We start from the raw sequence: 14,395 nt of genomic DNA, 5'->3' as shown, positions 1-14,395 counted from the left end.
CTTGAATATACCTGGATAAATATATTTTCTATAACAGTTATGGAAGACTGAAATCCGTGACTATCCCAGTCATTACAGATATAATATGTAACTCAATACACTCCAGTCAACTCATTAAAAATTTGAAAGTAAATGCAATATAGTGTCAAATTTAGTAGAGGGCGAGTTATTTAGTGCTTTGAACACGGTGAGCGTGTGATTAATTTATGATAAAATTGTTTGGTGTATAACTAGGAAAACGTTTCATAAACGTGGCAAAGATTTAGCTGAGACTATTAAACTACTTGTAAAACAGTTTCGGTTATTAGAATACAGTATATAAAAATATTAGCAACTGAGGATTTCAGCCTTATTATGCTAAATAATTTACGTTGTTTACATTATTATAGTCTTGTGGTAGACTTGTAAGTTGTATACTTTTAAAATTAAATTAAATTTGTAAGCCTAAACTAACTTAAAACTTAAGTTTGATTTCATTTTAAATCCCCAGAATCGGGCCTACTCATGTTTTGGTAAGGAGACTGAATGATGTGTTGCCAGTTTGCGGTCCAACAGAAATCAAATTAAAATTGGCTTCTGCTTGGAATCGTGATTAAACTTAAAGAACTTTAAGTTTAGGTTACGTGAAGTTAATCTACAAATTACTTAAGTAATTAAAGAGACGTACAATAATTCCACTGTTCCAGGAAGCGTAGATTCATCTTCTTGGCTTGAAAATGTTTATGAATATTGACAGAGGGTTTACTTTTTCAAATATTTTCACAATAATATTGGTATTAATCATGGTACAAGCCATACATGGTTTTATGGAGCTAGAAGGACTGTACTGTGGTAAAGAAAACTGCTATGATGTTCTTGGTGTTCCTCGAGAATCATCTAAAAGTGACATTGCACGTGCTTACAGACGTTTGGCAAGAAAATATCATCCAGATATGCATAGGTCCACAGAAGCTAAAAAAAAAGCTGAAGAACGGTTTACTCAGTTGGCAACGGCTTACGAAATCTTAAGAGATGAAGAATCTAGAGCAGATTATGACTACATGCTGGATAATCCTGATGAAGTATACAGACATTATTATCGTTATTACAGGAGAAGAGTTGCACCAAAAGTAGATGTAAGAATTGTCTTGGCAGTAACAATAACGGTCATTTCAGTTGTTCAGTACTGGGGTGCATGGTCTCGTTATAAAGCTGCTGTTGATTATTTAGTGACAGTTCCAAAATATAGGTTAAAGGCAGTTGACATAGCAAAACAAGAAGGCTTACTTAACTCTTCTAAAAAGAAAGACCGTCGTCCAAAAGAGGTGATAAAAGAAGAAGAAGAAGCAATTTTGAAGAAAGTTCTTGAAGAAAAGGTCGATATTAAAGGAGGATATTCAAAACCTTCAATCAAAGATATTTTATGGATTCAACTCATTTTACTACCATATACCATTGGAGCTTACATAGTGTGGTACTTTAAATGGGTATGGAAATTCAACATTTGTAAGGAAGAGTTTGGAGAAGAGGAAAAATTTTACCTTATACGAAAGAAATTAAAATGCAATGAATCTCAATGGAATTCAATAGAAGAAGAAGAGAAATTGTTTTATTTGAAGAAAGAACTATGGAAAGAGGAAAATTTTAAAGTTTGGAAAAAACAAAAAGAAGATGAAATGAAAGCTAAACTTGCAGAAAATGCGAAGTACAAAAGTTACCGCAGGTATATGAGGAACCATGGACCAGGCCAAATAACTTTTGAAGATTAAAAACTACTTTCGATGTCTGTACTTAGGTATTTTATTATGTTTATCACATTTGTGACTTAAAGTACACAAAACTGTTTCTTGTGTGGTAAAATTTTTATTGTTTGTAATGAAGACAACCAGTTGAGGATGAGTAAAAAACAAACAAAAAAAAACATTCATTGGTTGGAATAATTTAAGTTTTGTTTTTATGAAAACCAAAATGTTCTCATCCTTTTTAAAAGGGTTATTAGAAAATCTAAGATTTGTTTTGGAATTATATGCTGCATAAAAAAAAACTAAATTATAAAAATAATTGTCTTGTGTGTTGCTTTACAATCAACATATTCTTAAAATGAACTGGACACCGTTGCAGAAGTAAAGCTGTATTTAACTTGTATGCTGTGGTTTATATGACTAATTAATGGTTTGTAGCAGCTGCACAAAGAAGCCAAATCAAAGTATTTTTATGTGCATACTATCTACAAAATTTATTTGCCAAAGCTATGTGTATTACTAGTAGTAAGCATAGTTTTTGAGTTGTCAAATAAATTTTGCATTTTGGAAACTTGTGTTTTTCTGTATGTGAGGCCAGTTGTGAATACCAGTTAGAAAGAGGAATCATATTATGCAAACACTCAAGTATTGTTCTTTATGTAATTAAAATGTAATTAACAATTTTTAAGATTTAGTGAGTAACGAAAAACTTTGTCTATTGTGCATATGAACAGACATTGAGTGGTTTTCATGTATACCCTGGTTAAAGTATCCTATGAGAAAGTATCTTGTATGCTAACTAGATCAAATTTACTTATTCACCCTCTTCTGAATAAGGCTTCAGGCAGACAACCTTGTAGGTGCCTACTTGACTGCATAATGTAGCTATTGATAACTATTTCTGTGAATTTCACTTGTATTTACAGATTACATGTGCATATGAATTAAGCTAGGTATCCTACTGTTATGTACATCACATAAACCACTTTATACATATTGGTTATTTTTTATTTCTACATACAGTAATTTCTGAATTACATAAACATGTATCTAATATGAACTCCCGGTCTAACAGTACAGATGTACATACATAATATGCATTTCCTCTGTGAGAATGCAAATGTTTATATGTAGTACTAATTCCCACTGTAAGAGAGCAAATGTTCTTACATAGTATGAATTTTTACTATAAATTGGGTACCAGTTTTTTCTTGTGGTAATCTCAGCTTTCCATCTCTTAGACTCGGGAGTGAACCCAAAACCTTTCGCACACTAGGTAAGTGCTCTACCAACTGAGCTAAAGGGTTTATACCCTGTAGGATTTTTCAGCAAGATACTTTTTAACCATTCAGACTACCACGTAGTACTATTTATAGATATTGTGGTGCTTGCTAAATTAGTTGTAGATGATGTTCAGAAGTGGATTATGTTGAATGAATATTGTGTGTTTGAAACATTGTATCAAATTTGTTTCGTAAATAATTTTTGGTGCAACATCTGATGTTGATCTTCATTTGGTAACTTAAACTATGTTTGAAATCCAAATAATTTTCTTGTTACATGAAGCAGATGCTGGTGTTATTGTGTGGTAAAGTTAACTTCTGGAGACTGTCAGAGCAAACTATTAAACTGGAAGTGAAACAACAGCTACCCAGATATTTTGCATATCTTCTGTTGAATGACCATTTACATGTTTGTGTCAATTTTCACCTAGACCCTAGCATCCCTAGAGCTCCTAAATCCCTCAATTTTTCATTCAGGGTTACTAGTGTGGAATTTTGAAAAGTCTAAACACCGGTACTTATTTTTGAATAATATCTTAGATGTCCATACAAATTTTCATGTAAGTCAGCAAATCTGGCTCTGAGAGGTACCCAAGCACCTTTACCTGGTATGTGGGTTCTCCAGTTTGCAGATTTCTAAAACTTGAATTGCATTTTTGAATGATTCTTTACAGGTTAACATAGTTTTCAAATAAATTGGTTGAGTTAAGTCTGAGAGCCCCCAAATCCTCTTTGCTCTCCCATTTTTTGTGGTCCTTTTATTACTCAAAAATTGTTTATACTTTTGTATTCTATGGGGTCATGAGCCTAAATGCAAAATTTTAAGTAGTTTTGTAAAAACTGTGGGAGGAATGAGGAGTTCTAAACGTCAAGTGAATTACTTAGGTTAAAATATTCTATGAGAGTTTATTTTATATGCTAACTAGATAATACTTATTTATTCATCCTCATGGGTAAGGTATCAGCCAGGTGGACAACCTTGTAGGTGCTTGCCTGATTGCTTAAGTAGGTAGCATTGATAAATATTTTCTTGAATACTGTCACTTGTAATTACAACTCACAAGTACATACAAATTGAGTTGGATATCCCACTGTTAAGTACATTGCGTAAAACACTTGATATACATTTTAGTTTTTTTTTGTTGTTGTTTCTACTTACAGTAATTTATGAATTACATAAGTAAGTACCTAATAAGAACTCCCAATTTAAAGAGTGCAGATGTACGTACATAATATACATTCCCTTGGTAAGAATGCTAAAATGTACATAATCAAACTACATATGAATTTGTATGGTAATAAAGTAAATGTACATACTTAGCATGAATTCCCACTGTAAATGAGTGTAATGTTCCTACTTTAAAGATGTTCCCACTGAGTATGAATTCTCTCTGTAATAATGCAGGTGTTCCTACTTTATTAATTCCTATTGTAAGATTGCCAATTACATTTGTAGAGAAATCTTGTTTAAAAGATCGTTCTGAATTTAGAAATTGCATTTTTAAGCATTCTTCTCTGGTCTTGGGGATTTATAAGTATCAGATAAGACATCTGGATTTACGGTATTGTGCTTTTTATTGTTATTGAATAAAATAATAAATTTGATTATATATTACATTTTCACAAAAGTCCATAATTGATTTCCATTAGAGGTAGAGATTTATTTATTTTTTCTCGTGATATTTGAAGTACTTGTTAGCAAAAAAAATCATTTTTGCACTTAATGATAGTTTTTCTAAAGGTTGGAATACTTGTATGGCAATTTCTTGGATCATTAGGTGCAGAAGTAATAGCTCAAAAAAACCAATAACTATGAAATATACTTTTGTGAATATGATTTGTAAATAATTTTGCTTCATGATCCAGGTAATGTCACCTATTTATGTGTACATTAGAATATAATTCTTTTTTTTTTTACAACTGCTACTATTAATTGGTAAAAAAAAATGTTTTAAATACATATTACAAGATTTCATATATTCTCTTATATTATAGGGCTATAAATGTCAATTACAAAAAAAAAGAAATTTAAAAACAGTAATTTTGTGATTACTACTGTAAAGTTTATGTTTGTAGCTTGTATATATATATATATATATATATATATAAGGAAATAGTAACAGTTGATTTTTATGCTTGTTATTAGATTTAGTTTATTATTTGAAAATTTTTAACTGTATGCATTTAATTAAATTATTTTAATGTTGCAGTGTAATATATTTATGTTTCTGCAAAATAGAATCTGCAGAAAATTAGGTTTTCTTTAACAGTTTTACTCAAACTGTCATGTGCAATTCTTTAGAATTTCAGTAAAGCATTGATGAATATAGATGAAATCATAATGTTTGCAGTTGTTAATTTCAGTAGAAATCAGTGGATCAGTAGAATCCAACCTTTAGATCAGTAATTTCAGTAGAAATCAGTGGATCAGTAGAATGTAGAGAAATATTTCTTTAAGATAAAAATGAACCAATATCTGTACATTAAGATTTGTAGATGTATGTTTAAATGAAAGAACTTTGTTTTGCAAGATGAACAGTTTTAACAGTAGGTTGAAGAAGCTTAGTAAAAAAATAGTGAAGTTTTTATTTTTCAAAAGTATCTTTATACAGTGGAAATTCTGAATGATTAGAAGAGTACAAGTTTGTCTCCTGTTTTTATAAACAGAGTCAAGCATGTGTCAAAGAAACTATAGATATGTTTTTATTTGTTATCAAGGCAGAAACCTGTTGTTAAAGGTCATTTACAAAAGCGTTAACATTTACCATTTAATTAATCATTCTCAGCATGGTTTTTGGAAAAAGATTTCTTGTCTTACAGATTGAAGTTCTTTATAGTGTTTCTATTATTTTGTACGAGTCCCCTTCCAGTTGATGATGTGTAGCTTTGATATTTTTAGAGTATCTGATAAAATCTGTCACATAAGACTAGTAAGTGAAATACCTATAAAATTGCTGTTATGTTTAAAAAGTGAATAGAAGATTAGGTTAGTAGTAGAAAACAAAAAAAAGTGGTGATAATATAAATGGGTATATTGGGAGAATGTGTTTACTGGTATCACTTGAAGTCATAATTTGGATAGCTACTTAGATGGTAATGTTTCCAAATTTTTTAATTGTACTAAGCTTCTTGAAAAGACCAACTCTATTGGAATGCTTTACTTGATGAAAAAAAACTTGAAAATTTAATAATTTTGAAGTTGTACACTTGAGATATGGAAATTTTGGAAGTTTAAACTTATTGTGTAAGAGAACTATAGTTATGGAAAAGAGAAAGATTTAGTTGTGATTGTTAATAAAACCTTAGTCTTCTGTTAAGTGTTTAGGAACATTGAATGTAAAAACAGGTAAATTACTGTATATACACAATACTAGTCGGAGTATTATGTATGGTTGGGGTTTTCTTATGGAAGACATCCAGAGATGGATATGGTGTACTAGAAAAATGCATGGTTTAAGTATCAGGAGAGGTAGCTTAAAGTATTGTTTTTTTTCTAAGACATAGAAGTATCAGAAAAGATGTGATGCAAAGTATCATCTTTGTTAAAAGATTGGACAATCTTCTTTAGGAGGTCTATTTGAGTGGTGTCATGAAAAGGCTAGAAATATAAACTCAAATGTTTTGGAAGTCTCAGTGCAGACTTTTCTTTGACATAATTTTTTTTTTACTAGAATTATTAACTTATGGGATGTTTTCCTTAATGATGTGGAGTTCTTTTATAGTGGTATGAATTATCTTAAACTTTTTTTGAATAACAATTTGGATAAGAAAGGTTACAATAACATTGCTGATTTTTTTGCATCTGTTGACCTCAATTAGCCATATTCTTTCTGTCACCTTTTGTTATGCTTGATATATTATGATTATTGTATTGGGTTTAAATTGCATTACAATTTTGTGTGCAGTGTAACATAGATGGGTGAAAAAGCCATTCTACTTAATTCATTTAAATGTTTGTAAATTGCAACAAATTTATTGCAAAGTTTCAGTAAGTGACAGATTATATAAGAAGAATTTTATTAATTTTACACTCCTTCAAAGTATGCTTACAGAAATATCTGTAAAAATGATGGATAAACAAGTAATCGGGTAGCTATTTTAATAGTTAAACATAGAGGATAAATCATATTTCATTTGGTTATTTTTTGTAATAGAATAGTTGATGATGTTAGCAAAAGTAAGGTGGTATTTATCAATTATTAATGCCATTAGTTTAATAAAACTAATATTTTCGAAGATACATTGTTGAAAACTTGTTTATGGGGAAAAAAATGTAAGGGAAAAATTACAATGGATTTATACATGTATTTTTTTGAGGTCAGTGTTGTAAGGTTTCTTACTTATTTTACAGTATCTAATAAATTATATAATTCAGCTTATTCTTAAATTTGTGAGATATAATATCGTAGTTTTACCACCACCCTCTTTTATTTTTTTTAAACTGGAGTTTCATATAAAGTATTGTTTTCAGTTTTGGTCTTACTATTTGGAAGATTTAGATATTTTGGATAGTGTGAACAGAGTTATCAAAAGGGTATAGGAATTAAAATTTTGAGTAACAGTAAAGTCTCAAACACCTTCACACACACAATTTTTTGAGAGCATAAGAAATAGAAGTGATAAAATCAGTTTTCCAAATTTCTAAAATTTTGGATTACTTACCAGTTAAAAGTTTAAGATTTCTGAATGTTTTAAATTTTGTAATGGTAATTTGAGTATTGGAGAGAAGAAATCCTGTGGTTTTTATGATAGTTGAAATAATTTTGAATTTTGTTAAGTATATTGGTGTAATAAGTGACACTCAGATAGTTTGGTATTGTGTTGCATTTTTTTGAGATTGAATATGATTTTGAATGGGCTTTTGTCACTTCTCACATTTTTTGTATTTGTTATTACTTCCTGCTATTTACTTCAAGGACATTTTTCTTATGAATGGTAATGTTACTTCCTGACATCCCTGTGGCAAAGTTAATGAACCAGGTACTTGGATTTAAAGGCAAAATTTAAAAAAATCATTCATGATTAAACTTTACTAGTTTGGTTATTTGCCTGATAAACAAGCTGACATGGTTGAAGTTAAAACTCTAGTTTTGGATAGAAATATTGCCAGAAATAATACCAATGTACTTCACTGTAAGGTGCACTTCAAATGAAACAATATCATGTTGAAGGAAGTTGGCTAATGTTTATGAGCCATAAAGAATTGTTTGAGTTTACTAAAGAAAAAGTGCAGACAATTTGGGATTTTTATTCTATCCTTGCATTGAAGGTCCAGTTCTACAATTTTTTATTTTTTTTTTGAAATGGTATTTGTGGGCTAAAAACTAATGGTTATCATGGCAGCCTTATGCTACATTATGGAGATGTGTGTGTATTTATATATATATATATATATACAAGTATAGAAGGAGAGAGATAGAGAGAATTTCAAAATGACAATAAGTCAAGTAGTATTTTTTATATATATTTGATCAGTATTCAGATTCATTTTTTACCATATGCTGTATTTAGTTGTCTTGTTGAGATCAAACGTAAATCCTTCATGTGTACTTGGTGTTTGATAGATCTGTGGAGTTCAGTATCAAAGGCATCACTCAATCTTCAAGGGCAAAAGAGGCTAGCAGGTGATATGCTCTCTCTATTCATGCTTCTTCCACTACAAAGTTGTGTTAATTGTAGTTTACGACAAGATCCAACAGATTGATTTGATTGTGAAAGTACTACAAGAGAAAAGGGAGCAGCTGAATTTATGCCAACACAAGCTGAGAGTGACAGGAAGAGATCCAGCTGCAATTGAAATCAGTCATGGTTTTCTCATCCATTGATAGGCCATGAAGACAACTAAGATGGAGATTGATGCCATAACCATTCAACAGATGATGTCCATCATTAGAAGAAGGTACAACAAATACTATCATAAAGGTCATATTGGATAATAATGACGTGTTTCTACTTCCAATTTATTTCTGCCAACAGTAGCAACTGACATGCCCCATAATAATGGTGTTAATCTTAACTCTTTTAAGCTCGGAATTTTATGCTTGTTCTGTCAGAAGCATTTTCATGATTTCCTAATAATTATCACCATATCTTATAGAGTTTCAATTTTATTAATTTTGTGAATAACAACATAGTTTGGATTAGTTTTCAGCCAAAGAGACATAAGTATTATTGGACACTGTCACCATTCGATGGGTAAATTGGTATTTTTGGCTGGATGCTGCTTGGGTTTAAGGAGTTAAGAGACCACACATGTTGACATACAGGAAATTGCGTTTATACACAAAAATATTTTCCCCAACTGATAGCATCTTACACAAATCTGGATGCTACACATTGCTCTATTTTGGGAAACAGGTAAAACCAAAGTAGTGAAACTGCTGCAGATGGAACTACAAATCTATAATTAAATCTTCCAAAAGGACCACCAAGTGAATTTGACCAATTAAAGTTATGTTTCTAAGTAGCATGATACTGAAGTATTTTTCACCCCCTGACTGTGATCAGGTAAAACATTTTACATCCAAGGAACACCGCAGTTCAAGAGTATCCCATTGAGAGCTAAATGGAATACGTGAGATTTAGGATCGTAATTTGTATAGAAATTATAATCTTATAAGAGTGTCATGTAGGATTCTTTAATGATATAAAACTGTGTTGTTAAAATAGATGTTTAACAAAATTAACTTTTTATAATTACATTAATCTGTTTGTATGGTACTGTGCAAAAAGGGAGAATTAGTCACTAAACTATCTAGCTGTTCAAAGTAAATTCTATAAAATCAAATTATGCTACCATGAAGTGTGCATACCACATATTGTGTATGTGAGCGCATAAATAAAGTTTATATACGTATTGCAGTTTACAAAACACGTCTCTTTATTATTAATAGTTAAAAAAGAATCGATGTGTTATAATGGCAGCCTATATTTATGATTTTGTTGGATATTTTAAATGTTAATGAACACAAATATATGTGACACCATACATTAAACACCTATACAAAAAATACAAAATATATTTTTATATTTGATGCTTTTTAAATTACTTCCAAGGTAGTTAAGCAGCAAGTATGAAGTTTTATAACGCTAAAAATCAAGTTTCGATACCCAAGATGGGCAGAGCACAGATAGCCCATTGTGTTGATTTGCGCTTAACATTAAAGATAATCTGTGTGGAGAAATTGAGGATTTCTTTATTTGTTCTTTGATAATCAAGGTCACAGGATCGTTGAATAGATAGCACCAGGTAAAAATATAAGTAGACACATCAACTTTATATAGGAAATATGTCATGATATCTTGCTATTCCATATACCTTCATAGCGTGACGGATAATTAGAGTGCTAGACTGTGGACCTGAGATTTCGTGATTCCCGCCCCATTACTGCCCAAAAATGCACTCCACACTTTGGGGCCATGGGTGCATTAAAGATGACAGTCTTATCCTTCTATTCTGTTAAAGCAGCCCATGAATTAGCTGTAGGTGGTATTAATTAGCTGCCTTCCCTCTTAAATTATCACTTCAAAGTTAGGGAATGTTAGTGCAGATTGAGTGGCTTTTCACGAAATTAAACAAAACTTGTAATTGCTTTCTAATTCACCAAGGATACCAGATGTTCACCTTTTCTTGATCTACATCGCTATGTAAATACAATTTAAAGAAAAACATTGTGGAACATTTAGTAGATGGTCACCTCTGACTTCTACTACATATTAGATTTATCTTAGTTTAACAGAGAATGTTCTGTTCTGAATCAGAATGTTAAGTCAATGTTACATATGACTCTGGTAATCAATACAGTAAAGCTTTCCCAACATGAATTCAATCCTCATTCCCAAACTTTATTTGACAAAAGTCTGTGTATGGCCACTTGTTACTGATTGGTACCAAACTTGGTATGTACCCTCAGGGCCCCCGGGTAGTGATATAGGAGAGTTTGGGCTCGGATCTAACTTCCAGGTACATTTGCTTTGAAAAACTCCATCAGCTAGTATGTAATAAAATGATGATAACTATACACTTATTTTTAAGACCAATATAAACTTATTCCTGAAAGTCAATATTTTTGTTTTCAGTGAAAGCCAACGAAGCTGAGAAAAAAGCAGTTATAGTCAGGTAGATTAGCATAAAAATAGTGACCTGCTGAAACAAAGCACCAAAGGTAGCATACTTACCCCTGGTGATGTAACGAATGATATCAGAAGGGGTGTCACCCATTATTATGGTTGTGATGCCCTAACAGGCCAGGACAAGCCCTTTGTGTTGTAAATGTTCGAGATTTTTTTTTAATATTTGTTTTTAATTAAAAATATACTTCAACTTATATTTTGGTCTTATATTAACGAAATTGCAGAAACTATCCGTAGGCAAGGCTTCTTGTAGTTAGGCCCCCTAATAGCAGTGGTATGTTTGCGGACTTACAACGCTAGAAAGTGAATTTCTAGATCCGTAGTGGGCAGAATACAAATAGCCCATTGTATAGCTTTTGGTTAACTTCAAATAAACTAATCTTGGAGTTAGAGTCAAGGGTATGTTAATGGATCCCTACAGGAACCACAGCATGTGGCAGTTGGGAATTGGAATATAGTGATACTAATAACATGAAAAGATCCATGAGCTCTTGTAGAGGAAGGGTTGTGGTAAATATTATCCAAGACACTCCGTTTTGCAGAGTTCTGGCAGACAGAAGTAGCTAGCCATATCTCTACCTCTGTTACCTGGTCATAGCTAACATTATTTCAAGGTTCTAAATGTTAGTCACAGAGTGAATGTTCAGGCCCAAGTACAAAAGAAGAGGAAGTTTTTGATCTCTAGAATGTCGTTTTTTTTTATATCTGTTGAAGATTTATTTGCGGCATTGAAGAGAATAAACTGTGATATGGTCAAATGTGCTTGGGAGTCGGTTCTGTCTTGATGCTTCAAATTCGGCCCATTAAACAACATGTACACCAAGGACTTGAGTTTTATGGGTACAGACTGACCCTGACAGTCATGTGGAAAACTACCAAGAAAACGGAAGGAGTCTATGTCAAATATTTCTATTCTCAAAATGTTTACGATTTTGGTCATAGAAAGGGTTTCAGCTGTATAGTCATATTAAGCTAAAGCTTCTTTGAGAAGTTTCTTTAAACCCCCGTTAAGCACCAACAGAATATGTGTCCCTGTCTGCTTGGTGTTGCCATTCTTCTAAAACATATTCTAGGAGTTGAATCATCAGTCTAGTCTTGTTTGTGATTTTACGAATTACCAGATCTTCTAGCCGATTTTCTTAAAGGTTATGCAGCTTGGCCTGGTGGTTGGGGCTCTCGACTTGCAATCTGAGCATTGCGGGCTCAAATTCCCGTTACCGAACATTCTCTCCCTTTCAGTCGTGGGAGTTTAATAATGTGATAGTCAATCCCAATATTTGTTGGTAAATAAGTAGCCCAAATGTTGGTGGTAGATGGTGTTAACTAGCTGTCTTCCCTCCAGTTTATTACTGCTAAATTAGGAATGGCTAACGCAGATAGCTCTCGAGTATTTTTGCGCGAAATTCAAAACAAAGCAAACCACTGTACAGCTTGAAAAGGTACCTCCCGTTTTCCACTTAGCTTCCAGGATCGTATTTTCGTTGGTGTCTGGGGCAATTTGAATTCTCCTCTACATGGAATCTAACTGTTTCTGTAGGCATGCGGACATTTATATGGTAATTGGCTTCACTTGCCACTAAGTGTTCTCCTGAGACTTTTCCCAATAATGCCATGTCTTGTAACTTTGCTGGCACCCTCCAGAGATCCTGGCCAAGCTACAGAGGTGTAGATTTCCAGACGAGTTCATGCAAACATCATGACTGGGAGAGGAGCTAAGGGCTTGCCATTTTGATTGCCTACACTCTCCATCACATTGCCCATTTGATACAAAGTTGCGTGTTTACGTTTCTTCTCTTGAACCCCTCTTAGATAGGAAGGAGCAAATTTCAAGTGACAGGATATATGTCATTTAGCTCGATTTTCAAAAAATACTCCAGCAATGTCATCTCCATGGAAGAGAAGTCATGTAGTCTGTTTTTCTGAAGGCTGTCAGCAGGACACTTCAAGTCACCACCACCTACACAACCAATTGCGCATGCTTCCCAATTCATATTTCCTGCATTTGGAAAAGGAACACATATTTATTCTCCAATCAGATTGAAACAATAGTTTTCTAGAAATGAGAACTATCTAAAACAGTATTTTTATAGAAGAGATTATTATGTTAAAACTGAGTCAATCTATTGTAGGTGAAGTCCGTCAACAAATTACAGCAAAGGTAGATTAAAACGTTTAAAAACTAAAACTAACAACCAAGCCCATAGCACCCCTTTTGATAATGTTCTCCATGCCTCAAACGGTTAGTGTGCCAAATCTGGTGCTTTTTTCCAACTAGTCATGATCATTACAAATTCTTTTCCTATACCGCCTGACTATTAAAATCTGATAATAAAGTGAGAATAGCATTGACCATATTTACGAATATCTTGTTGGCAATGTGGTATTCAGGTTTACCGATATGTAGATACTGGAAATGTACTTTAGAAAATAATTTCAAACTGGGATAGCAAAGGAAAACAAGGAAAATAAAATATTTATTCATAATAAATGTTTGTTTTGAACTTAACAGACAAGCGGTTTACAATTTTCCGCTGACTATAGTTACTGCTGGGGTAGAGAGGAATATTTCCTATAACATCGGTACAGGAAAGAGATAAGAAGGATTCCGATATACTAAATTTTCCACCCAGAAAATGGGTCTAAGTATGGTATACAATAATACCAAGCTGGATACGTCAAAAAATATTCCCAACAGCCCTAACTCATATCTATTTGCACAAATACAAATCAACTCTTGACATGTGCTCGCCTCCATCTTTTCCTCAGGAAGTAAAAATAGGATCAAAGAGATACAAGTTTCTTGTTTTTGTTGTATGTAACCTTTACATTTGTAAAAAGATTAACAAACACCTTCGACCTTTAAACATCCGGTTAACGAAAATGTACTTATGTGTACAACTTATGCACGAAAATTTAGAAGAAATAAACTAAACATAAGCTATGTTAGTCATGGGAGGGTACTACGACAAGAAGAAGATGATACAATTAGAGTGACGACTAGAAGTATCATTGAATTTAGGTATTGGAACAGCTTTCATTAAACACCGTTAGACAGGAATACAAATGTACCTGTATTGTGTATAAGTGGTAAATTTATGAGTTGTGATTATAACTGTACACAGTTTTATTGCCCCTATAAACAATATATATATATATATATATGGAAAGTATGATAAAACGTGGTTTTACTAGGTAAAAGTTAGAATTAGTTTTTTATAACTTGTTCGGACCGGCATGGCCAGGTGGTTAAGGCGCTCG

The 14,395-nt window shown here is 32.4% G+C and overlaps 1 protein-coding gene across 3 annotated transcripts; it reads left to right on the top strand.

Moving 5' to 3' along the window:
- The first annotated feature begins 219 nt into the window (after nt 1-219).
- On the top strand, nt 220-9,865 carry LOC106477972 (dnaJ homolog subfamily C member 25 homolog). Of its 3 annotated transcripts, XR_002609804.1 has the most exons (3): nt 220-1,774; nt 2,963-2,997; nt 8,569-9,865. XR_002609804.1 is itself a non-coding variant. In XM_013938483.2 (2 exons), the coding sequence occupies exon 1, from the start codon at nt 717-719 to the stop codon at nt 1,746-1,748; it is 1,032 nt and encodes a 343-aa protein (XP_013793937.1). In that variant the 5' UTR covers nt 220-716; the 3' UTR covers nt 1,749-1,774; nt 8,569-9,865. The 3 variants fall into 3 exon arrangements, 1 of the variants encoding a protein (XP_013793937.1); XR_002609803.1 differs by having other exon boundaries at nt 220-2,997; XM_013938483.2 differs by lacking the exon at nt 2,963-2,997.
- Nucleotides 9,866-14,395: the final 4,530 nt, after the last annotated feature.

The sequence above is a fragment of the Limulus polyphemus genome, unplaced genomic scaffold (assembly GCF_000517525.1).
Source record: "Limulus polyphemus unplaced genomic scaffold, Limulus_polyphemus-2.1.2 Scaffold171, whole genome shotgun sequence".
In the NCBI taxonomy this organism is placed as follows: Eukaryota; Metazoa; Arthropoda; class Merostomata; order Xiphosura; family Limulidae; genus Limulus; species Limulus polyphemus.
The sequence above is the reverse complement of the archived record's forward strand: the minus strand, read 5'-3'. Positions and strand labels throughout refer to the sequence as shown.

Excerpts from the sequence above, each read along its gene's own strand:
- LOC106477972 (XM_013938483.2), top strand. The coding sequence starts at position 717 with ATGTTTATGAATATTGACAGAGGGTTTACTTTTTCAAATATTTTCACA.